The sequence below is a fragment of the Sycon ciliatum genome, chromosome 5 (genome assembly GCF_964019385.1).
Source record: "Sycon ciliatum chromosome 5, ocSycCili1.1, whole genome shotgun sequence".
Taxonomy (NCBI): domain Eukaryota; kingdom Metazoa; phylum Porifera; class Calcarea; order Leucosolenida; family Sycettidae; genus Sycon; species Sycon ciliatum.
This window is the reverse complement of record NC_088647.1, coordinates 18,190,250-18,216,030: the sequence shown is the minus strand read 5'-3', so window position 1 is coordinate 18,216,030 and position 25,781 is coordinate 18,190,250. Positions and strand designations below refer to the sequence as shown.

The 25,781-nt window shown below is 47.3% G+C and overlaps 2 protein-coding genes across 3 annotated transcripts; one reads left to right on the top strand and one right to left on the bottom strand.

Moving 5' to 3' along the window:
• Nucleotides 1–392: 392 nt before the first annotated feature.
• On the top strand, nucleotides 393–13,610 carry LOC135817916 (uncharacterized). The gene is made up of 7 exons (XM_065331218.1): nucleotides 393–1,904; nucleotides 2,517–2,654; nucleotides 7,057–7,113; nucleotides 7,253–7,399; nucleotides 8,129–8,368; nucleotides 9,609–9,722; nucleotides 13,073–13,610. The coding sequence occupies exons 1-7, from the start codon at nucleotides 462–464 to the stop codon at nucleotides 13,115–13,117; spliced, it is 2,184 nt and encodes a 727-aa protein (XP_065187290.1). The 5' UTR covers nucleotides 393–461; the 3' UTR covers nucleotides 13,118–13,610.
• A 1,345-nt stretch (nucleotides 13,611–14,955) lies between these two features.
• LOC135817915 (uncharacterized) lies at nucleotides 14,956–25,144 on the bottom strand. 2 transcript variants are annotated; one of them, XM_065331216.1, is made up of 5 exons: nucleotides 24,555–25,144; nucleotides 19,236–19,562; nucleotides 18,047–18,182; nucleotides 17,305–17,540; nucleotides 14,956–16,684 (listed from the first exon to the last, which is right to left on the bottom strand). In XM_065331216.1, the coding sequence occupies exons 2-5, from the start codon at nucleotides 19,512–19,514 to the stop codon at nucleotides 15,488–15,490; spliced, it is 1,848 nt and encodes a 615-aa protein (XP_065187288.1). In that variant the 5' UTR covers nucleotides 19,515–19,562; nucleotides 24,555–25,144; the 3' UTR covers nucleotides 14,956–15,487. The 2 variants fall into 2 exon arrangements, with proteins under 2 accessions (XP_065187288.1, XP_065187289.1); XM_065331217.1 differs by lacking the exon at nucleotides 24,555–25,144 and adding an exon at nucleotides 20,680–21,270.
• Nucleotides 25,145–25,781: the final 637 nt, after the last annotated feature.

Sequence of the window (25,781 nt, the reverse complement as noted above, 5' to 3'; positions counted from 1 at the left end):
GCTTTCTTCATTTTTGATGTTGTTATGAGTGCACAATAATTGATCTTCAATGATTTATTGCCCTTATAAAGGTCAATATATTGACCTTTGATTCCCACTCATTTTAAAAAATTGCTTTGACTCAATAAAATTTTACCACTGCACTTTTCCATGCAGCACTGCACTTTTCCCCCTAAAAAGGAGCCTACTTTTTGTAGTACATGTATTTTCAGAAACCAATAAATACTGTTTATTAATACCACTCATACCGTACAAAACCTGAAATATTTTTTGCGCGTACGTAATTGTACGGTACGACAACTATTATAAAATTTGCAAAATAGAAGCTTGATTTGATTTGATTTCTTGTAAAATACTATGGTATATTTTTATCTCCTTCCATTTCTCTCAGACTGACTTACGATAATACCAGTATTTCTGCTAAGGCTCACGTCGCAAAGGGACACCAGTAGTATATGTAGATGTCGTCTCTCAACTGCAAGTGCTGCGGCTCATCGAGCACAATCCTGAAGTTTGTCTCCTGCCTGCATACGTTGTGTGTGCCCTGCTTGCGAAACAACATAGCCTTTGACGGTTCTATCCAATGTCCACAATGTTTTTCTAGAACCGAGTTACGTTTTGGCCTTGAGCCATTATGTTCCCTTCCGAATGCTGTGGTCGATGGAGATTCGGTTGCAGGTGACAAGAGACAGAACACACCAATAGTATGTGAAGAGTGTGGAGATGATACCTTGGCGACAAGCAGTTGTGACAACTGCCATGTGAAATTGTGCGATGCTCACGCTGGTGTTCATCCGCTGAACAAAACCACAAAGGGACATGTGGTCAAGCCATTATCCCAAGAGACGCCAGGCTCGTCTGCTGCAGGATCGACCAGCAGATCTGCTGCTACACAGCACAGGTGTGTACTGCATACAAGTGAGTTCGTTGATGGATTCTGCGTACAGTGTAACCAGTTGCTGTGTCCAAAGTGCAAGCAGGCACATTCACTCAAGAAAGATCATCAAGTCTTGGACATAGCCAGTGCTGGTCAAAAGACTCGGGATATGCTAGCAGATAAGCTTGCCAGCAGTTCATCAACATGTGATGGTGTTATAACCCAAGCATTGAACAATGTTCAAACAAACATTCGGAAGCTAAACGACCAAACAGAGCAGGCCTCAGCAAAAGTCACGGAATTCTCCAAACTGTTGATCGACTCAGTTGAGAAACGTCAGAATGAACTCCTTGCTGAGCTGGATGACATGCGGTCTAAGAAGATTCTGTCATTGGAGAAACAACAAAGTCGACTTCAAGAGTGCGTGTCGCCAGAAGAGACTGCTGCAAATATTATGAAATATATCACAGACGATGTTGACCTGCTCCGTATATGGACATGGATCGACGAGTCACTTAACAAAGCGGTAAGAGTGGCCGAAGAAAATAGAGTTCCGTATGTGTCCAGTGGGCTTGTGTTTGCCAGCACTGACGCCGCACAACTACTGAATGACATTGGCAAGTCTGGTACTGTACTGGATGTAGCTGATCATGCTGTACTGGATTGTCCAAACAAAGCAATGACTCATGATGATGTCATGCTCAGAGTTGAGATGATGCCATCACCTGCTGCTGATGCTGGCAGTGCCAGTGCTACCAATACCAGTGCATGGCATTTCAGTCAGGATGAACTCCACAACATCGGACTGCAGATTTCCATAGAAAATATTGACGAGGATCATTTTCCAGTTGTGAGTCACGTCTTTGAATCATTACCTGGACGTATAGAGGTTGGTCTTGGTCGAATACAAGCTGGTCGCTACAGTGTCTCAGCTATGATTGGCAACAGGCACTTGCAAGGCAGTCCACAGCAACTCATGGTAACATCCACTGAGACTGATAGCAGCACATTGAAGCAGCATGTCAAGGTAAGGTTCGATGAAAATGTACCCCTCCTCCTCCTCCTCCTCCTCCTCCTCCTCTCTCTCTCTCTCTCTCTCTCTCTCTCTCTCTCTCTCTCTCTCTCTCTCTCTCTCTCTCTCTCTCTCTCTCGTTCTCTATCGCCCTGTTGGGAAATCGAGGATTTGACCTTATTGAGTTCCGAATGAACCCGCTCTGTCCCGATTTCCTAATCAGGTGATGCGCATGCGGCGAGGCTCAAAGAGTCGATATCTACTTCGAAGTATTATCTATAATGACCCCAAACATCATCAGGCACGGCCACATTTCCGATTTGAATCAAACCTGGCTTCTTTTTTTAATTTTTTCTTCACGTTGCTTTTCGATTGACCAAAGTTGACCAACTTCATCTTTGACCTGTTTCTTCCAGAAAACTGACCTTCGGATACCAGGGCGGCGCATTGGGGTGGGCTCCTTTCGAGTTCTTATCAGTGCCTTCCCGTCACCAAAGGCTTAGTTCCTGGTCTTTTTTCAGGCGCGCCTTGCTGTTTAGCAGTTTGCGACAGTTAATGAGATTGTATAGTTTGTTGCTCGCTGTTCTCTTGGTCAAAACATCAATTCTGATCTTGATCTTGTTTCAGATTGTACTCGCTCAGGCAACGACGATCCTGAACAATTTGACTCCACGTAATTTCAAGGCACTTGCTGCGGAGATTTATGAGTTGCCAATAAACTCAGAAGAGCTGGTGAACGGTTTGGTAGAGATCATCTACAACAAGGTAGGGCAACAATGCTTCAAAGTACTTCCAATGGTTACTACTGTATTACAGGAAATTAATTATGTTCTGCAGTATTGTGCTGTATGCAGCTGTGCACTACTACAGTTGTACCACTGTGTGCAGTTATCCACTTGCTGTATACAGTTCAACCTCTGTATGCAGTCATGTCCTGTATACAGTCCAAACTCTGTATGCAGTCATGTCCTGTATACAGTCCAAACTCTGTATGCAGTCGTGTGCTGTATACAGTCATGTCCTGTATACAGTCTAGTATCTGTATGCAGTCATTACTGTATACAGTCCAACCTCTGTATGCAGTCATGTCCTGTATGCAGTCCAGTATCTATATGCAGTCATGTACTGTATGCAACTAAGCATCGGAATGCAGTCATCCACTGACTGCGCAGTCAAACCTCTGTATGCCGTCGTGGACTGCATAGAGTATATAGCCAAATCCCTGTTCGCCGTATGCTGCAATGTGCTGTTTTCAGTCAAACATCTGCATGCAGTCTCATGCACTGCTGCATTCGAACCTCTGCATGTACTGTTGCGAACATTGCAATCTGAGAAAATGTGTCCGCAGCCGGATACGCTGACCTTGTAGCCATGTGTATGTATGCGGTACTATGTCTACAAATCCTGGTCAGGGTTCGGAAAATGTGCTCTGCTTTTCCATGTGTCCAGTCAACTTCGCTAATAACGACTGCGGATATAACGACAATTCGCGAATAACGACAGCATTTCTATGCCCAGAGCAAAGTCCCATCCAGCTGTAACACATATAATGAGACTTCGGGTATAACGACACTTCGCGAATAAGGACACTTTTCTGATGCCCCGCCGAGTGTCGTTCTAAGCGAAGTTGACTGTACGTGTATCTATCCAGCCGAAATGGAACACCTCGCTCCGCTCCGGGTATGTGTACATGTGATACACATTCAGCATTTAGATGTGTTTGCTGCATGCGCTCTCTACACAGTGATAGGTACGAGGGCGACTCCTACACAGTCATGGCACTGGACCCTAGGCCCTGGCCATTGCACTTGCACTGGGTCTTCGCATGTCCACAGCAGTAGCAACTAACCATTCCCAGGGTGCGTGCACACAGAGCGCGTCTCTATGGGCAGGTGTTGTTTCAACTTTCAGTATAGGCCAGACGGTGTGGGGACCTGGTCTGGGCTGACCAGATGTTAGCCCATTCAGGGTCACAGTGCATTTAGACGAGAGTGTCGGCGCAATGTGATTCAGTGCATCAGCTCAATTGTGGAGATCGCAGCAAACAAATTATCACAAGTTTGTATCTATGGTTGATACAGATGGTGGTAAACACACACCCGGCAATATGGCGCTAAATACATGCCTGCCCGCACACGCTCTCCAGGTTGCAAAATTATTCTGGCACAGAGCTCTCCTTCTCACCATCACCATCATCAGTTCGCGCCTGGCGCCTGGTCGATGCATGGCTGGTGGTATCCGACATAGCAGACTGGTACATCAGGTAGCGCATGGCACATAGCAGATGACACAGCAACGACATACATGTAGTTCGATTAACTTTGCAGCCTAGAGAGCGTGCGTGGGCAGCCGTGTATTTACCACCATATTGCCAGGTGTGTGTTTACCACCATATTTATCAACCATAAGTACAGCTGCAATGGTGTCTTCGACTTCATTCTCCCGAGTCAAGCTCCGTGTGAAGACAGCCAAGAAGAAGATTGCCTGATGAGTCCAGCGGGGACGAAACGTACGTTGCAATCGAGCTACATGTATGCCGTTGCTGTGTCATCTGCTATGTGCCATGCGCTACCTGGTGTACCAGCCTGCTATGTCGGATACCACCAGCCATGCATCAACTAGGCGCCAGGCGCGAATTGATGATGGTGGTGGTGAGAAGGAGAGCTCTGTGCCAGAATAACTTTGCATCCTTAGTTCCTAGAGAGCATGTATGGGCAGGCGTGTATTTACCGCCATATTGCCAGGTGTGTGTGTTACCACTATATGCATCAACCATAAGTACAGCTGCATTGGTGTACTTAAGTAGGAAAAGTTCATAGCTATTTTACGGATATTTTCACCTCATCGATTATTCACAAATTTTGTATCTCGGCGGAATTTCACAGTTCTGGCTTACTGGGAAAGCTCTCTTCCTGCTCGTCATCTTATTCTTGCTTCCAGAGCAGATGGCACACCAAGGACACCCTAAACCCGTGAACCGTGTCCCTATCGTACACTAGTTTAGCATCGAAACCATGCACAACAATTTGTTCTTCCATTTGGGCTCTTACCACGTAGAACTGTGACTCAAACTGCAACGAGCTCGTGAGATTCAAACGATTCAAGGTGCATCTCCCTCCATGGAAGATTGACCATGTACCGGCGTCCATCATGCTGGATGGAGTGGAGAAACGTCTCCATCACCTCTTGCTCGTTGGTCGTTATTCCGAGGGATTCCAAGGTCCAGAACGTCTGGACGGCATGGAGAAGCTGCTTATCCACGTCGACCTCCGAGGGGACAATGTTGCAGCTAGCATGTGAGACTGGGTGGACGGACCATGGTGTGGCTGGACAAGGGAATGGCTGATGGCCCTGACAGGACCCACCCGAGCCGTGTGCCTACCGCTGTCGGCCCATCCTTATTCCGCCGCACATCACCGGTGGCAATCTTCCAATAATAGTCTGCACCGATGAGGACGTCAATCTGGATAGTGCCTGCGCTGTCATCCGCCAGGGGTAAACCCTCGAGCGCCGCGTGCTGCCGGGCGGCTAGCTGCGGATGCTGGTTGTGGACGGGTGGGCACATAGCGTTGGACACAACACAGTCCAAGTCGATCACCCCGCCGTCGGTACATTGAACGCGAAGACGGACGAACTGCACACAGCTGGCAGCACTGCCCTCGCGAGAACCAAACAGATTCAGGCAGATCAACTCATCCTGAGGGGTTGGTACACCCAGCTGCTGTTTCACTTCGTACGCCACGAAGGATGTCTGGCTGCCGCCGTCCATAGCTACTTTGACGGTGGCGGTGCGGGTTGGGTCTGCTGGGGAGCAGACTGTAGCGTTAGCCGTCTGGAGCAGCACGGCTCCACCATTGCCGACCGTGCCCACAGCTGCGGACGTGCTCCCTTCAGTAGAGGGGTCCCTGGCTGGCGACGTGCGTTGCTGAACGGACTTGGTGGCCGTGCTGGAAGACTTGCCCTTGCCAGCAAGCGCTAGCGTGTCAGTGCATTGGTGTCTTCTACTTCATCTTCCCGAGTCAAGCTCCGTGTGAAGACAGCCAAGGAGAAGATTGCCTGATGAGTCAAGTTTGCATCTATGAACAAAATTAAACTCGCGCTCATGTCAAGCAACAAGGTAGGAAAAAGTTCATAGCTATTTTACGGATATTTTCTCCACATCGATTATTCACAAATTTTGTATCACTGCGGAATTTCACAGTTATGGCTTACTGGGAAAGCTCTCTTCCTGCTCGTCATCTTATTCTTGCTTCCAGAGCAGATGGCACACCAAGGACACCCCTAAACCCGTGAACCGTGTCCCTATCGTACTCTAGTTTAGCATCGAAACCATGCACAACAATTTGTTCTTCCATTTGGGCTCTTTCCACGTAGAACTATGACTCAAACTGCAACGAGCTCGTGAGATTCAAACGATTCAAGCAATGTATTCAGTCCCCTTCCTGCTCTTGAAATGTCACTGGGAAATCCCTTTAAATGTCTTCCAAGTCACTAAAACTCCCTTGATGGAAGCTGTGAAATGAGTTTCCTTTCCCAGGCAAGGAATCACGGTGGGGCGAGACTTTGGCAATGGTGAAAGGAACACCAAATCAACTACTATCGTAATGTTCCGTTTATCATCGAACCAATAAACGAATCCATACTACACAAGGGTGAATAGAATGTAATTTTGTGTAGCAGTTTTGGCTATTCAAAGATCCAATTGTGTAGCCGTCTTTGATTTTTGATTAGCACTGCTTCGATCCTTAGAGAAACCCTGTTTTTGATGACAACATTATCCTTCCTGAGAGTTCCTTTTGGGATCCCATCTACGAAGTCCCTTATGTCACGCAGAAAGGGCTCCTGCTGTTTGCACAGGTTGCAGAAATTAGCTTTTTTCCGCTGCGTATGTATCCTTCTGACGGCAGATCCATTTCTTTTCAACATGAATGTCTGACAACCACTTTAATATCGAAAAAAAATACTGTGTTCGGATGAGGATTAGTGATAGAGGCGGATCTGCGACTCTGTCTCTCTCTCTCTCTCTCTCTCTCTCTCTCTCTCTCTCTCTCTCTCTCTCTCTCTATCTATCTATCTATCTGCAACTCTGTCTCTCTCTCTCTCTCTCTCTCTCTCCTTCTGTGGGTGTTTGCGTGCGTGCATGTGTGTATGTATGTGTTCACCGCAGGCAATATGTGAGCCAACTTATTGCAAGCTCTATGCTCGTATTTGCAAGCGTGTACAAGTAAGTTCTTTAAGTTAGAAATCATTATACTTGTACACGTAGTGTTGTATTGGTGTCAGGTTGAACTACTCCTGTCCCGAGAACTACTCCTGTCCCGAGAACTGCTTCAGTGCTTTTCTTTCTGGTTGGTTTATTGTAGACTTTGCAAGTGCCGGCTGATGCAGGCAATACAGTGACGTTGCGCAAGGTTATGCTATCCAAATGCCAGAAAGATTTTGAGGAAAGGAAGGATGTGGTCCTTGAAGATCTGAAGAAGAAGCACCTCGGAGATGAAAAGAAACTGACGGTATGTAGAAAACAGGGCTTATTTGTTTTTATACAAAAGAAAAGGACCAAGGAACTACAAGTTACGCTATAATGTCCACTAACACCACCAGTTACTGTTGGAGTGTGCATCCAAGATGTGCTAGAGCTGTTAGGCAGTTAGTTGTAGAACGTCAGTACCGTCGGTCAGTTTTCGTGCAATGTTATCACACGAGCTGATTGTTTAGTAACTGGTGGTGTTAGTGGACATCATAGCGTAACTTGTAGTTCCTTGGTCCTTTTCTTTTGTAAAAATTAATCCTTGGCTCTCTATCCGAGTCCATATTTGTTTTTACATCGGATGTTATGACACCCTACAGTTATCGGAGGTGTTTGAGCCGCAGCACTTCACAATACAGATTGGGGAAAATGTAGGTGTAGGTGCAATAACTCCCTGCGTCCATGCTAGTAGGTTCTTTCCAACTTTTCGTACCTTTGTAAGTGGATGTGTTGGAGTTTGGGGACGATAAGGAAACTTTGCTGTTGGCTGAGTTTCGAAGTCTGGAGAAAATGTTGAACGGTCTCTACTGGGATGACCGCTACACCATAGCTCAGTGGTTAGAGCATCGCTGGCCTCAAGCGAAGGTCCCTGGTTCGAGTCCTGGTGGTGACAGTCAATTTGTTCTTCTTCAGACTTTTCCCATTTGCATCTTTCCGCCTCAAAGCAATGAATACTTTACTGTTGTCTGATAATTGTTTTGATTGTATGCAGAGTGAAGAGTTGAAGCAGAGGACTGCTGATTACGAACATGAGGTCAGCGAGGTCAAGAAGCGGTGGCTCGGCAACATTCAACTCATCGGCGAACTCTTCAAGCTGCAAATAGTAACTCAGCCAGTTGTTCACGAATGTTTGGTCAAGTTGCTGCAGAGTGCTGAAGACAAAGTATCGCTGGAACTGATGTGCAAACTATTTGAGTGCACAGGACACTTGCTCGACCATGAAAGGGCTCGTGTAAGGATGCTAACTGTGTGTTGCGCCTTAATTCATGCCTGTGAAATCTGAGTGCTGACATGCTTGCCGTGTGAGCCAAGCGACGCGCCTGTTGCCCGGCAGTTATACAGCCCCGCTTCGGCCACTCATTGTCTATCATGCAACTCATGACGTGCAGTTTTCAAACGTGCGCTCAGATTTCACAGGCGAGTGCTACACCGTGTGCTGTTGTTCTGCAAGACTCTGCCACTACTGTGTAAGCAGAAATATTCGTCTGGAATTAATTTCGTCTTTTTCGTCCAGGGAGCTTTTGGACTAAATTAAATGCCGGACTAATGTCGATTTGTCCAGCTTTTCAGTACACTCTTATGATCCATGGACGGAATTTACAACCAGATGAACTCCCTTTCTTTGGAGTTGGACGAAATTATTGACCGACGAAATTGTTTGCCTGTACAGTATGTAGCATGGGGTGTTTTGGAGATTGTGATGATTCGTATTTGACTGAAAGTATTTACAATATACTGTGGAAATTTCTGGTAACAGTTGTGTATTTGGCTTTTTTCCCCGAATGCATTCATTATTAATCTGTGAAGTATTCCAAGATTACGCACTCACATTGTATCTGGGCCATATTCACTCCTCTCACAGCAGTATTCCTATCCAAAGAGACATCAAAGAGGGGAGAAGTTTGAGCAAAATTGCATCAGCCGAAAACTCGCCATAACCAAGCAGAGCGCACCACTGTCCGAAGTGTGATCCACTGTCTGACGAGTGCTCCACTCTTGCTCACTGAGCAATACAATCTTTCCATTTTCTTTCTTCTGTTTTCTTTTTCAATTGAATCCTCCCTACCCAATATCCCTTTGGTGCGTCCATGGAGCTATGAAGCCGAGACCTCTGGTCGGCGGAGCTTAATGGGCCCCACCACCACACTCCATCATTCACCCCAGTGTCTGGAGATATGTGGATTTTGTAGAAAGAAAAAAAAAAATAATAATAATAATGCTTCACTGCCTGCAGACTCGAAGAGTACTGTACTAGTACTAGTGCTCACTGTCCAAAGTGTCGGTAAAGTTCGCTACTCTAAAAGTTGTACCAATGACGGACTCCTTAAACAACCTGATGCAGCCAACACCTTTCCGCTAGGATTGCGCTTTATGTCCGCTACGTGCAGTTGAAAAATATCACTAAATTCTCCGCTCTCTTATTTCACCAATGATTTACTCACTACATTCTCGATTCTTGCTCTCCATTGTAGAGTCGCATCGATAACTACTTTCATTATATCGAGAAAATTATGAAGCACGCTGGCAACAAGGCCGTGTCAGCAAGAATACGTCTCATGCTCCAGGATTTGGTCGACGAAAGGAAGGTATGTTCAATGTTTGCTATGCTACTCTCTCTCTCTCTCTCTCTCTCTCTCTCTCTCTCTCTCCCTGACACACACACACACACACACACACACACACACACACACACGCACACACACACCATGTACCATGTACCATGTATACGCCCGTCGCAAGAGAAGCACGCAAATCTGCAAATGCGCTGGATGTGCATGTGCACCCACAGATTTTCTCTTATAGCAACGATAGCGAACAAGATCTGAATGAGACAGATCAAGACTTGCGCCAGATAACTGTCTAATCCACACAACTGGCGAAGCCATGTGAATCGACCACCAATGCACATCTGGTCTACACCACACGGAGTACATTGGCATAAAACGGCCAAGACAGTTACCTATGCACACCCTACACTTGCTGGGTAACCAGTATAGACAGCACGCTGCTTTGATAGAAGCAGACACTAGATGCACTGGTACCTTGAAGTGAAATTGGAGTTACTTTACCAACCAGCCTCGGCTACTGAGTACAGGTCCTCCCTCGTTATAACGAGTCCGGTTAGTACATAAAGCCCGTTAGTAAATAGAAATCTGAAATCCCCTGGCGAAACGTGGTCTATACAACTGTTTACAGGTCCGGTTACAACATAATCCGTTAGTACATAAAATCCGTTATAACGACCCTTTGCCCAGGTCCCTGGAGTGCCAAACCCTCAGTATAAGATAATATTGACCATGCAGGACCAAGGCCAAAACACGTAGGATAAAGCAGAAAGAGGAAACGTAGTATGTCTATGTATTCGTGAATATGGACGATCCTTTGGATCCAAGGAAGAGTTATGTTGGAGATTTTCAATTATCTTATAACGAGTTGAAGCATCGAAAATTTATGTTGTATCGAGGGTGAGTACGAAGTAGTGCCTATTTTACCTTTAGCTGCAAGTCCTGCTACAAGATAAGTCTCGTTATAAGATAACTTTTTCGATGGCCCAGAGATTATCTACTAACGAGGGAGGACCTGTACTAGGAACCCAGAGCCAACAGACATACCAACAACCTCAGCCATGAAAGCTATTAGGCCAAGTAAAAACAAGAGTACATAACCCCCCAGAGTGTGCAACTCCCACATACCCTGCTGTCCCGACAGAATTTCAAGTTGACGTCATTATTTATGACGCAATGCTCCTTGCACCAGTGATTTACAACATGTGTACGGGTGTCAACGCATCACACGTTTTTCTTTCCAATAATTTGTACAGGATCGATCGGCTTCGGTCAACCACAGGTTCCGGATTCGTCTGATAATCCGTGTACAGTGCGCATTGCATCATCAAAATGACGTCAACGTGAAATTCTGTCGGGACAGCACCCATAGTGGAGTTGCACACTCTGGGGGGTTATGTACTCTTGGTAAAAATAATTGATTATTGATCGTCAGCGCCCGCCCCGATTTTTCAGTCCGTCCCGGGATTTATTTTATTTTTTATTTTCGTGATCAACGGTAGAAAACTCGTGTGTTTAGCGAAACGCGAACTTTTTTAGAAGTACGCACGTACGCGAGCTCTCATGTACAGCTTCAACATGCTTTTACCGTAGCGACATCACGCAGTGCAGTGTGATCACAGTGTACTTGTGTGAAATCTGGCAACTACAATACATGGCACTGTAGCCTGTAAAGTGTACCACCTGATATCTACGCCTGCATTCATGGAAACTACGCAGCCACCGCGTACCGCGTCCGAAGCTGTTGTTGATCGATATCCCGATGAACCCGTACTCATGCACGCGAGTGTATGTGTGTGTGTGTGTGTGTCTGTGTGTGTGTGTGTGTGTGTGTGTGTGTGTGTGTGTGTGTGTGTGTGTGTGTGTGTGTGTGTGTGTGTGTGTGTGTGTGTGTGTTGTGAAGAAGAAGGAAGGAAGGTGTGTGAGTGTGTGAGTGTATGTGTGTGTTCATCAGCCTTGCAAGCTGTTGAATGGTGTAATCCCAGCACAAGTTGCTATGTCTACCATAGCTGTTCGCTATCATCGCTTCCGCGATGGGCATGTCTGAGGTATGAAGTGTGTGTGTGCGTGCCCGCCGCATGGCAGCAGTAAATTGTATCACAGAGTCATCTGCACATGTTCAAAGTTTTTGGAGTGTGCCCAAGCAGACTGGTAGCAGCCACAACCAACAATGGTAGTACACCCATAACCCCATAGATGTAATACATGCTACGATTTCAAGACGTCCGGTCGATGCAGATATTAAAAAAAGTTATAAAATAAAAATAAAACCCTCCCGTCCGCCCCGATTTTTCGGAAAATTCTGACGATCAACAATCTTTTTTTTTACTTGGCCTTATAGTAACGACACACTGGATTGTGGAGCCGAAACTAGTCCAACTTCCAAATGCTTTGGCAAGAAGAAGGTAGCCTTCCGACAGGTTGGCACACGCGCACACACACACACACACACACACATACACACACACACACACCTGTCCTGTCCTGTCCTGTAGAGTCACTGCCGCAAAAGGGTCACGTGATCCCATCACTGGGAAACTTGAGAAGAGAGAGAGAGAGGACACGACGCTCGATGACGCTCCAGGTGCACGGGTAGTCGCATCCACTTGCCGCATATGCACACGTGCTGGAAGGCTGAGCGCTCCTCTGCTGTTGGTATATGCGCCACCCTTGAACAGCGATGCCTGCCCCGTCCCCGGACACCGCGAAAGCAGCGACCACACCTGTCACAATGCACGGCACAACATCCCTCCGCCGGTACCAACGTTCCGGTAGCTCCACACACACACACACACACACACACACACACGCACACACACACACACACACACACACTACTACTACTACTACTGTAGCTTGGTTGCCACAAGGGCCACACCACTCCGAAAGGAGCCAGAGTCATTGTCAGGAGCAGAAACGGAGATGACGACTCAGGTCACTCTGTCGACGGAACTGACGGCTGCAGCGAGAACAGCGAACACCATACGACGCTCTATCAGACTTGGTTGCTCGATGGCCACGGTCGCACTTGTGACGTCTGAAACCAGGCACTGACTTGAACACACACACACACACACACACACACACACACAATTCCTGCGGAACTGCCGAAGTTAATGAGAAAATTGATGATGAAAACATTGTGTGTGTGTGTGTGTGTGTGTGTTTGTGTGTGTGTGTGTTTGTGTGTATGTGTGTGTGTGTGTGTATGCATGTGCGTGTGTGTTTGTGTGTGTGTGTGTGTGTGTGTGCAACTACAACTGCAATGCCTCGCCATAGCCTATTGCTTTCACTGCATGGCTATTGCAGTCTTATTACTGGAGATATGTTAGAAATACTGTCTTTTGTGCCTCTGCTTTCCTATGCCGTAGCATGGCTGGAACTCTGCGTGGAGGGCAAGAAGCCCAGAACTCTAGACTTTATGAAGCAGGATACTGCTCAGGCTGAGAAAGCCAAGGCAGCAGAGCATGCATCAGCAGCTCCTCTATGCCACCTGGCAACTCACATACAGTGGTAGGATTCTGCCCGCAGAGGAAGCACGATTGAAACAATTACGGACGTTTGACTACTTGCCAACTGAAGGTATACGGATCTATTTATTTTAGTGATTAGTTATCAATTATCTAGTCAGTCTCACCGAGACTCACGCGAGCCGTGGATTTTCTTAAATTTTAAATCATTTTAGTCTTTCATACGGTTGATCATTTGCTAGCCTTTTGACCAATTTCGTGCCTACGCTACTCACGTTGACAACAATTTTTCTTGCGGTCTTGTAATGATAACTGTAGCACTGGTTTTAGCGTTCTATGGTCTAATAATAATAATAATAACTTTATTAGGATGACCCAAAGGCTGACCGCCTATCGTGGGGTCCGTCGCATTGAAGGATGATGGTACAAGAGAGTACAGATTGGGAAGGGGGGGGGGGGGGGGGCTAAGCACCCACCAGGATTTTTTTCAATTTTTAGTGACCTTTTTTTCATGGATGTTCTAGAAAGAAAAGAGGGTTTGCCAACTGACAACCGCTCCATTCAGTTGCTATACACTCTGATCTGTGTTGAACTGAAAATTCTTTTATTGAAGTGAAATTATTGATGTTTCGAGCCAGTCACCTATCATCACGATTATGCTGTCATCGACATACATGTGCATCAGGGAGTCGGGTATTTTACGACTCCCTGATGTGCATGGTTGTGTACACGTCAAGCAGGGAGTCGTAAAATACGACTCCCTGCTGTCAAGCCTTGCATTTACGTTACATACCAAACTGTGACTTGTAGCTGTGCAAAAGTGAAACAAGTGGTGTTGTCCAAAAATGGCAAAAGTCACTGGTTGCATACCTGGGTTTAGATGACCAGCCGCTTCTAGACCCTTTTTATACCTGCACCGGGTAGGGAGGAGGGGGGGGGGGGGGGGGATGGGGGTTGGTGGCTGCGAACCCAGTTTTTAATGTACTGCAGGACCTATCCACCTCAGAAATTATGTTTCCTCATTCAAGGCAATGTTTTTACATCGGACCCCATGAAACATCGATCGACCTCTCCATGGCTATTTGCTTTGTGTGTTCCATGTCCGCTACTCCCATGGGGTCCACACGAAGGCGAAGAGCAGCAAGATCAGGGCCAAATCGTGTATGTGTGTGCATGTGTCTTCATCTTGCAACTCAACTGTATCTCTCTCTCTCCTCTATACCCAGTACCTGGCAGGAGCATTACCCTATATGACCTGTCTACTTCAAGTGAATAAATGCAAACCAGACAAATTTCCCAAGGATATTCATTTCATAAGTGAAAATAAAATGACACCAAATATTTTGCTTTGCGTGGAAAGTTAACAACGTCCACTTTTCATTAACCTTTATTATTTATTATACCAAGAGTACATAACCCCCCCCCCCCCCCCCCCCCAGAGTGTGTAACGCCGATCCAGTTCTGCATAGGGTCTTGGTCGAGCGGAATCGGATCTTCTGATGTCATGCGTACACTCCACACCAGCGCAAGGCCGGTCTCGAGGCAGGGCACCGTTGTTTTTGATCCGAGAGTACCCGCGACTCCCCGGGTTCCCCTCAGATGTGTACGGTATTATGACGCAAAGGTCCGATTCCGCTCGACCAACCAAGACCCTATGCAGAGCTAGATCAGGCGTTGCACACTCTGGGGGGTTATGTACTCTTGATTATACCAAGCACAGTGAAACCCCAGTATGACTTTAAAAATTAAAATCTGCAGTCCAGTGACCGTATACTACATTAAAATCAACTTTGGTGTCTTCGCACCCTGGAAATTACAGTCTGTATTTTATAGCTGAGGTACTGTAACGGGTAAGGGGCAAATGGCTGGTATAATGCAATGCAAGTCGGGGTCTTCAAATTAAGACGGCTGGTATACACGTTTTGTTTTAGAAATAACCACACAACATTAGATGGCACGAAGCAGCAAGGCAACGATGGTACAATCATATTGAATGGCAGGGGCAGGGGCAGCTTTGCCGACCATATGGTCTCAGCTTCATATCACATAGTGCGTTGTATTCGGATTGCTTTCTACTGAAGTGTTATGATAATATCCGAGGCACTCCATTATCCACAAGCATTAAGGGGGGGGGGGGGACTCGAAAGACTAAAAGTGTCGTCAAGCAACCGTCCTGGGCAGCAGATCAGAACACGTTTCTAGGCTTCGATTTTCAGTCGCCTCTCGAACTCTAGTCTCAAGTGATAGTTTTATACGATTGGTGTGCCGCCATCAAGGCATCTCCACCATACCATCTTACACGTCTCGATAGATGTTTCAATACTGCTGGTTAAGCAAGGCAAGTAGTGTGCTCACTACAATGGATATTTCCATGGCAACGTGCGATGCTGCCGGCAGTGCGGAGGAATACTGCAAGCGCCTCACATTGTTCACATTATTCAATGCGGGCTGAAACCCGGCTTGAAACCCGGGCTGCAACCCGGGCTGCAACCCGGGCTGCGAGTTGGACGGATGACGACCGGTTAGGACCATCAGTCCGGAGTATGCCTGCTGGTGGAGCGTGAACCTGTTCTTGGCCACCACGCTGACGTCGTACCAGACGCTGGCGAGCAGGCCGCTCACCGTGCGGTAGATGTGCGGCGAGCACTGGCCCTGCGCTATCATGCGCCGCCGCTTGGCCGTGGAGATGCCGCAGGCGCTGTGCACAACGCCGTTGCGCACGGCCTGGTTGTGCGGGAACACGTGCACGCAGTAGGTGACGTTCACCGGGTTCAGCACCGGCCGCCACTTCAGACTGACGCTGCTGGCGGTGACCTGGCCGGGCGTGATCTGGCGGTCCCGTGGCATTTGCGGATAGTTCGACATGTGCTGGTTGACGGCGGTGTACATTTCGAACGAACTCGGCCCGTGTGCGTTGACGTTGCTAACTGCGATGCTGAACTCGGTGCCCCGCTGCAACTGGGAGGAGTACTGGCGGTCCACCGATGGCAGGTTGTTGACGAAGTTCTGCGGTCGTGCAACCATCTCCGCCGGTAGCTGCATGCCAGGTGAAGTGCCAAATCCGTAATCTTGAATGCTGTTACCCGACGCATCCAGAATGCTCCACTTCAAGTTCCCAGTGCACGGCGAAACGCCGGAAAGGGTAGCGCTTTGTTGATTCGCTCTCATCCGGAACACTCGTGTTTCCATCGGCAGAAGCGTGGTTACTCGCTCCGCAACGTTGCTCAGCGGCGTTGCAGACCCTTCCGCGGTCGACGCCGTCACGGACAGGTACGCTGTCTCCGTGTGCTTGCGCAGATTGCGGGCAAACACGTCGATGCTGTACTGCGTGCTGGGCGCGAGGTTTTTCAGCACAAAGCTGGTACCGGGCACGCAATTGTTTTTCTTTGTGCCGGGGCGGTAGCGGTGCGCCGCGCACGTGCTGCTGCGGACATCGCTGTCGACCCGATCATCAGTCTTGTGATACTCGACGCAGTAAACTACGTCCTTTCCACCCCAGGGCTCGGCACGTACCTACAGCCACACGGGAAGACAGAACAGCCCGGGCATAGCACTGCATGATGAACCGTTACTGAAGAACTGCACCAGTACAGCGTAACAGCAGTGCAAACATGTAGTCTACTGCAGATCACTGGATATAGCATACCGCACTATGTGATACGAGAGAGAGCTACCAGCTCAGGACCCTCACTGTGCCTGCTTCTTACCCAGGCCATCATACGGACAACTCATTTCGCTGAGTAAGCTGAGCGTGTGGTCACACACAAGGTACGCGGTGTTCCAAGAATGAAATTATGTTCTTCATTCCCCCAAATATATGTCACCCGTTTTTACAATAAACCCCAAGGTTGAAGAAGGGAGGGCGACACGCATTTCAGCGTGATCTTTCCTCAAAATAGCACACTTGAACTTTTTGACGTTGACCTTAGAATGGCAGTATGACATATAATTGGATGCAACTTATAATCGGGGATGTACGGTAAGTGGAGACTTCCAGGATATAGTCGACTATCATGTTTTCCATCTGAGCTGTGATGATATTCATATTCATATTCACAATTCTCTAGGGCAGTCCCCACAGGCCTATGGTCTCCTTACGGGGTACCCTTGTGATTGTGAAAGCGTATTCTTACCGGCATCCATGCTAGCTCTAGCTCAGTGTCGCGTATTGCCGTCACCTTGGCCTGCGGGTCGTTGGGCAGCTGCACGTACGGACTGATGGCCGGGCGCAGCGTGGCGTACATCTCATAGCTCGCCAGCATTGGGCTGTTGTTTGTCAATGAGATGTAGTAGGTACCGCCGCTGGTGTCCTCCAGAAAGTACGTTATAGCGCCGTCTCCCATGCTAGTCCCCAAGCCCGAAGCAAGACCTGTTGCGGCAGGCAATGGCAAAAAGCACAAGAAGTACCTTTTCAGTTGTCAAATAGTAACCTGTTCGTCTTTCTCTAATACAATGATGAAGCTGCAAAAGCAATAGATGATATGCCAAATAACGTGCAACTAGACTTGAGAGGGCATCGCACACAAGGTGCATACACATACTACAATGTGTACATGGTAGACCCTGAGCTCTGCAGGAATACCAGTCACAGGTACCGTACAACTTTGAACTTTGTATGCAACTACTCTGCAATGCCCTCCCAAGTCTAGTTGCACGTTATTTGGCATATCATCTATTGTCTGCCATGGACAATTGGGCAAAATTGGTAAAATGCGCATTACATGTATAGCACGTAACGAACACCCAGCAGGACAGGTACACAACTACGGCCCTAGTACAGACTTTCGTACATCTGCACAAAGGCACCAGAGTATGCACTGTATGTGAAGTAGTTAAATTACAGTTTACCAGCTTCAAGCCTGTTCAGACCCTCACCGGCTATGTTAAAATTGAAGTTGGTGGTCACTCCGCCCGTCACACAGCAGCGCTTCTTCCGCCGCTTGCCAGTTGGGTAGCGGGGATGGCTGAACACGCGCGCACCCACATAGGTGATGTTCCAGCTGACGTGGCCCTGCAAACACGGGCAACAACATACAGGCACAGTTCAGTTCTGACGCCATAATTATACACCTCGCACAAATTCGGGAATATAGTGGACTTTCGTAAGAAATAAATAATATTAAAGAAAAGCTTTTTAAAAAAATTAAAAAACACCAGGAAGTACTAAACAACTGTTTTTTAGTACTCCCTGCTGTACACGTTGTGGAGGCATATACGAGTATACAGATTGGAAGTGCCGCTGTCTAGCACAAAAACTCCGATTCGGCCTTTGGCGGGAACGTACTTTTGAAGTAGCTGATTGGTCATCCACTTGACGGCGCGACTGACCTTGTCCTAAAGCCCACATTATCATGCATAGTGAGATTGTCACACGATGCGGTAAGGATGAAAAAATTGTTTCATTTCTCGTTGGCAGAGTACAGCGAGTAAACAAGAATTTTAATTCATCATTCCAGTCACACAATGATACCAGGGGCGTCGGATACGGTACGGTCACTACGGTATTGACCGTACCACTCTTTGCCCCGGGTACCCCGTGAATCAATAAAAATTAATGCATTGATCTGGACTCTAAAATTCCAAAATGTTCAGCTCTGCCATCCCTCCCCCAAGAGTAAACCGACCGTACCACACTAAAATACCTTCCGACGCCCCTGGATACCATCAGCTAGCATGTACCTGATGGTGTCATGTCTTATCTGGGAAATACTAAGGGGGAAATAGGGTGCGTCCAAAACTGTGGGCCTGAAATAGTACACAATGCCTATTCACTCATACCTCGGTTATCCGGACCCCGAAGTCACGGGTACTTTGGTATACCACTACCAGGCACTATGTGGGTGAGTTTCAGTGGAAATATTACTACTTTTTTCTCACTTTTTGTGTAAATAGTGACGTCATGTGCCACATCTATGGCCATTCCCCATCAAAATGTTTGTGATTCGGAGTTACGGACATTTCAAAATCACGGGCAGTGCCCAGTCCCGGACTGTCCGGGTAAGCGAGGTATGAGTGCATCATAGTTACTTGTAACATTGTGTTGTCATGATTCTCTGCTGCCTACCTGACACGGGAACACTGTTATGCTGACATTGCCACCGGCCGGTACGGTGAACGTGTACAACTGTCGCAAGCCCCCTGGCAGCTTCTGCTTGAGAAGCCGGCGATCCGGCAAGGGTAGATAGCGACCGGCCGCCGTACCAACAGGCGATGGCGGAGCGGGTGGCTGTGCCATGGCCGGGTCCACTGAGTACATCACCAGCATCGTGAACAAGGCAAGCGGCACTGTTCGTGATAGTGCATGGAGCCCACGCTGCTGTCCTGGGGCCGTGCGTGTCATCATGCAGTCTTTTGGAATTGGTCGATGTTCTATACTCCAGAGAGACAGGAACTGGATATATTCGTAGGTGCATGCCAGATCACATCCACGCAAGCACACAGACATACCCATACATGCACACACACACACACACATACACACACACACACACACACACACACACACACACACACACACACACACACACACACACACATGCACAGCAAAGAGAATTTTGTGAGAGACATTACGGGACAATAATTATGCACCAGTATTTTTAAACGTAAAAAATATGTTGATTTTCGGCCACGGGTATTTATTTTTGTTTGGGAGAGTACATACACAGTGCTGCCAAACCGTCCGATTTTCGGACAGTGTCCGATTTTTGAAGGCTCTTCCGAAAACCGGTCCGAAAAGGGAAACGTCCGAAAAGCAGCCAAAATGTCAGAGATCATTACTTTCCTATGCAGAAGTCCTGTACTTTCACTTTTCAGCGCAACTGAAGGCACAAAATCACTGTACATTTGCTTCTAAAAAGGCTAGCGCTTGGCTGTGGAAGTGCAAAGTAACATGCCTGGATCAGGCTGGATGGCATGTACACTGACAGTCTGTACAGAGTCAGTGTGCGACCACACTCATCATTACAAAATTCATGACAACTCTGGGGTTACCATGGCAACGAAGCGAATTTTCATGGTGTTTTAGGCGATATTTTGAATTCTCTGTAAAAAATTTGCCGAGGAGAAAAATAATTAATTCGCACCATGTGGCCAGCCTTGGCTGTGAAGGGTGTCCGATTTTGGGCGAAAATTATTTGGCAGCACTGCATACAGTACAGAGCACACAACAGGTTTAAACTCGTCGCCTTTCTGACCAGTACTTTGAGTCCGTAGTGCAGAAACTGGGTGCACTGAAGAACAAGCCCCAAGCAACGAAGGCGTACACATGTACAAACTCCATGAGAGAAGCGCGTATGAGCGGTTTGACGCCATAGCGATATTCATTGCTATCACAGCAAAAATTTAAGCTGTGGACCCTGGCTAGCGCCAGACGTTACTGAAGTAACGTCTTTTGCATAGCTACGGGAATTAAAACGATATTGGTATACCGTATTGTACTTGATACTTCTGAACACGATCTAACGTTACATTCATATCCGAGCGCCCGGGACACCCCGGGATCGTCTCACCTTGCATGAAAAATCATTCTTCCAGATGCAATGTTCCCGGACGACTGCACTTCACGCTTGTAAACCCTATGCCTATGGTACTTGTCAAATAATCTGAACCCTGACCCTGACCCTGACCCTGACCTGAGCATGAGAGGCTTGCTGTTCGTTGCACTCGGTAGACTTATGAATAACCTGCCTTCTGCGAAATAGAGGCAGCGACTTCAGCGGTCATCTACCCACAAATGAAAGAGAAGGCGAGTTTGGCAAATGGTACTAGTAGATCTACAAGTCAAGTTGGGGCAGGGCGTGTTGGCACTACTGCTCAAGACTAAACGGCGTGGGAGCTGGTTGTTGGCAAACTGCCAAAAGGAATAATATGCGCCACACTACCCCGACCCCCTCAGCCTTGGAATTCTTGATGTTATGCTTGCTTTCAGCGTTACGTTCCCACCGCCTGTTCTGTTGACCCTACATTAGGCTACACTCAAACGAAAAGAGTCTTGTCGTCGCTGGTCAGAGAGTAAACTCGGCAGCGTCAACGACGTTGGTCTGACCAGCTGTTGCAAAAGCATTTCGCATGGGTTCGGCCAGACCCGCATATTCGCCATCCCACTCACTACTTCGTCTTGGTGTGACATGGATGTAGCTAACGAGGTTCGCCCCCTTTTCGGGCATTCGGTTATGAGACAGATCACCTCGCCGTAAGGCGCTGCATCTGCCACCCTGTCGTATGATACTCAGACAACGTGGTTGCCTGGCACGAGCAAAACTTCTCTAACTAACGTGTTACTTAATCTAAGCTGGTTGTGTTTCTCAACAGCCGGCGGTATCGAGGATGTGCATGCGAGCTTTACTTTTTACAACGCAGCAGAACCCGAAGAGCAGCTACGCGAGATACCGATACGTGTGTAGACCTGCAAGCTGCAGGGTATGTAGGGTGCATGACTGCCGAGTGTCGTCTTTGTTTGACAGCTTTCGGTTTCAAGGTCAGCCGTACAGTACCGCCGTTCATCGAGCCGGGTTCAGGGTACGGCTCATTTCACAGCTGTCACTCTCTACACGACGCGTTCAACTAACCTACATTATGTGTATCAGTACTGCAGTCCTGCTGAACGCATTGCCTACACTGGCCACATGTATACAGGCTAGTAGATCCACAGAGGCTATTTCAATGACAACAACTCAATGACAGTAGATCTACGTCCCTAGATCATGGGTGAGCGGGTGTATGGACAGCCGTCACCTGCTAAAGTGGGTCAATACGATTTAACACAGTCAAATCTCTTAAGGACGAACACCAAGGGACAGATGGTATTTGTTCGCAAGAACAGGAGTTCTTCTTATCCATATCGTATAACCATTTTATCCAATAGAGTAATGAGTGCTAGTTCTTCTGAAGCGAAAGTAACGTAGTTTGTCTTATCAGTGTTCTTATTATCGAGGTTCCACTTTACATGAAAATCAACAAAAAAGGCCATACATGTACATGCATGCACCATGCTACTTAGTAACGCTGTGTGAGCATGCATGGTAAATGACCGCCACAATATTATCCAGACTGGGCGATCAAACGGAAGGAGCACTTCCGATGCACGAATTCGACCTGTGGATCTACGCTTGGAACTAATACTTTCATTTGCAAGTACAGTAGTAAACGATGGTGATACCTGATAAGCCTACGTTCGTTGAGTGTCGTTGTACTTGAACGCCATAGGCAATAAGCACAACCCCACAATGCTTTGCCAATGGATTGTTTTGTCAGGGGGTTTAAGATGCAGGAAATGACAAACACACACGCATGTACATTTACTAACAGTTCCTCCTGCTGGGATTACCATTGTCACACATTACGGTTTCGACTGGTCTAGATCCCATGTGTTTCAGCCACTAAACAGAAACGTGTCCCAATGAAGTTAGTATGCCTCTGGGCGAGTGGCGAAAAGGCCATACTGGATTATTCCGCAGACAATATTAGTCGTGGTGAATGTGAGGCTTTGTGAGCATGCGCGTACACACAGGCCCTGAGTGTACATTGTGATATCTACAATGCGGAAATTCTAGCCGGTTGATCTTGCTGTCGCGAGCTGCGTCGTGGAAGGCTACCTATTATTATGTACTTCCTGAAGACTTGCTTTGCGCTGCTGAAGTACATAATAACTGTCAGAGGATGCAGATTCTTCCATCTAGTATGCACCTGTGTCAATATACATGATGCTACTAGTACATGTAGCTCGGTGAAAGACTGAAAAATACGTCATGTAGGTGAAATATGGACACTCTTGAGTCTTTGCACATACGAGCTCTGGTTCTAACAAGCACGATTCATTCTTCATTCGTCAAGGCTACAAGTAACTTCTCCTTGCTCTGGTGAGACTTGTTGGTTGTTGTTGTTGTTGTTGTTGTTGTTGTTGTTGTTGTTGTTGTTGTTGTTGTTGTTGTTGTTGTTGTTGTTGTTGTTGTTGTTGTTGTTGTTGTGTGCCCACTCCAACCACTTGGGCCACGCTACACATGTATATTGTGTTATGACGTTATGCAACAGGATATGTGTATACATGTAATACTAGTCTGACACGTAGTTTTGGCCGGTGCCGTGTGTTACTGGCCCATGTACATCTACATCATGATTGTGTTACTGAGGGGAAACTCAAACTCAAAGGCAGGATTCGGTGTACTCAAATATGTACATGAATTGTACATACATACATGTACACATGATACACCTGCATGGACAGAACGAGAGCGTGGAAAGGACGGAAGGGTAAACAGGCGTATACAGATCAAGATCCTCCATCCATTTGCTAAAGCTATCCATTGGTCGAATCTCTGCAACCGGTACGCGTATATCAGTTGTGCAACGACACAGCTACAATGTACGTAGTCATGTGACACGACTGTTGCCTGTGGCTAGGCTAGGGCCAGTAGGGACATAACACGTACATGTATGCTCTGCCAGCATGCACCTCATTGCGCAATGCCATGTTGGAATAACCCGTGTCCTGTGAGCCATGGTGAACTCGGTTAGCGATGACCGTGCCCTACACCACAGCGAACGAGCTACATAGCACTCAAAGGTGCACGGTGACTTACCATCTCGTAAATTTGACCCGGTAATGGTGAAGGCGGTCGGAGACACAAATACGCTCAATGACACCTGACGGAACACAGTGAAGTTTCTAGTGTTGTCTGATTGACTTTATAAGGTATTTCGGTCAACCCCACAGCAGAGGCAGAGTGGAAACCACTATACATAGACATCTTACCCCGACAACTCGAGGGTCGTGGACTCGTGGCTGTATATAGAAGCGACTCATTGATTTCTAGGTGAACATTAGCCGAATAACCAAACCGAATGCGCGGCCGCAAAACTACGGAAATATTCAAAGAACTGATCCCGAATTCTATGATGGGGACGCGTCTCTTGCAGAAAGGTGGAATGGATACCTGTCCAGTCTGAAAATGTTTTTGCACATTAATAATATGTTTCACTACAGTAAGGCGAAGTGAATAAGCTTAGCATGAATCCAGGACCGGTCTGTGACAGTGAAAATGCGTCCCGATAATTCCACACTATTGCCTATGCCACACGCTAAGGCTTGTTCATTGGTGAGCTATCCAACCAACCATATCCGATAATTTACTTCGATGAAAGGTTTCCGGGCACAATGCAAAGTCTAGACCTCTGTTCAGTTATCACGATTGCGTGTAGCGCCAAGTTTGATGTATTTTCCTGCGGTATCAAGAGTTTACACACAACCACGCACGTCCTATCCTGTACTCAAGTGGGGTATGGACTGTCACTGAACGCACGTTTTGTCGACCTTCAAAGACAGATTTTGTACTAGTGCCCCAAACTTTTAAAAGTATACTATAGGGGCGAACACAACAGAACTCACCTGCTACGATAGCACAATCAGATAGATCCTCCTCCAACTGAAAATACTGCAGGTGAGTGAGACCGCTCACAATCCGACTACTATAATAAGGTTGGTTCAGCTGGCAAAAGGATCCATTGGGTCTCAAACTGCACGTGTAGGTGCACGTATAACTCAGAGGCGCAACGTTAACGCTCAGGACAGGTGTACAGCACTTTGACAAAGTGAAACCTTCCTTTTCGTGCTGTAAGGTCTTATACGAGGCTCGCCAGAACTGGAAAGCGTGCAGCGTGTGAGCTGTGCTATAAGGTCTGGATGTGTTGGAGAGGACATGCGAGTGAGCTAGCCGATGGTGGGGTAGGTACCCTGCGCATCTGTAGCCGCAAACGACGAGCTCCTCACCTGCTATGGCAATGGGCAGCGTGCTGTTGCCCAACAGAAGATGTTGCAGCGATTTGTTCGCATATCCGCTTTATGTTCAGTCCATCACGGGGGAAGATGGTCAAGCATGGTGACCTTCCATAGCACTGATGATCAGATGATGATGAATCAGACGAACAAATAGCTATCATTGAAATGGCTCCCTGCGCTACAGATGGCATGGATGGTACGCAGTGCATTCTCGCCTTGTAGCGACATGCTACACTGAATGCGTGTCACTGTGTGCGCAGGCTGTGGCTCGGAGGTGGACGGCTCCAACAATATCCTGCTAACTAAGTAAGTTTGGAGCTATTGTCCTGCGCCCAGTGCATGCCGTATCCATTCTTTGTAACACAGACTGGCTCGCCAGCTCCTATGACGATGGCTATGGATTAAGGTTCCCTTGTATCAGTTCAGGCGGGACCTCGTCCCTGCCGCCCGTAGGCTAGGCTACATGTATAATGAACGTGTATGTAGTACTGTATTTCTGAATAGTCCCTTCACTGAACATGGCATCCTAGAGGCTATACACGCAGGGTGTTACAATACACAAATACATGTCTGTGATCTTCCTCTTTGCGAGGACATGTAGTGCACTGTGCTACGGACCGGCGGATTCTGCTCGAAAAGGTGGCAGATTCTGCTCGAAAAGCAGTGAAATTGGCAGAACCATACAAACCTTATGGCGGGCAATTCCTCGAATTCTGCTCCAAAACTTACCAGAAAAAGTACCGAATTCTGCCAATTTTTCTGCCGGCAGAATCCGCCGGACCCTATGTAGTGCATTTTCTCTGGGGCAGAGTGGATAGACTATTACACAGACGTGAG

Bases quoted from the DNA above. Each gene is read 5' to 3' on its own strand.
- LOC135817915 (XM_065331216.1), bottom strand. From the start codon at position 19,514: ATGATGACACGCACGGCCCCAGGACAGCAGCGTGGGCTCCATGCACTA. The intron at 17,541-18,046 runs GTGAGGGTCTGA...CTGCCGCAACAG, and splicing joins CTTCAATTTTAACATAGCCG to GTCTTGCTTCGGGCTTGGGG. The intron at 16,685-17,304 runs GTAAGAATACGC...GTGTGGCTGTAG, and splicing joins TAGAGCTAGCATGGATGCCG to GTACGTGCCGAGCCCTGGGG.
- LOC135817916 (XM_065331218.1), top strand. From the start codon at position 462: ATGTCGTCTCTCAACTGCAAGTGCTGCGGCTCATCGAGCACAATCCTG. The intron at 1,905-2,516 runs GTAAGGTTCGAT...ATCTTGTTTCAG, and splicing joins CATTGAAGCAGCATGTCAAG to ATTGTACTCGCTCAGGCAAC. The intron at 9,723-13,072 runs GTATGTTCAATG...CCTATGCCGTAG, and splicing joins ATTTGGTCGACGAAAGGAAG to CATGGCTGGAACTCTGCGTG.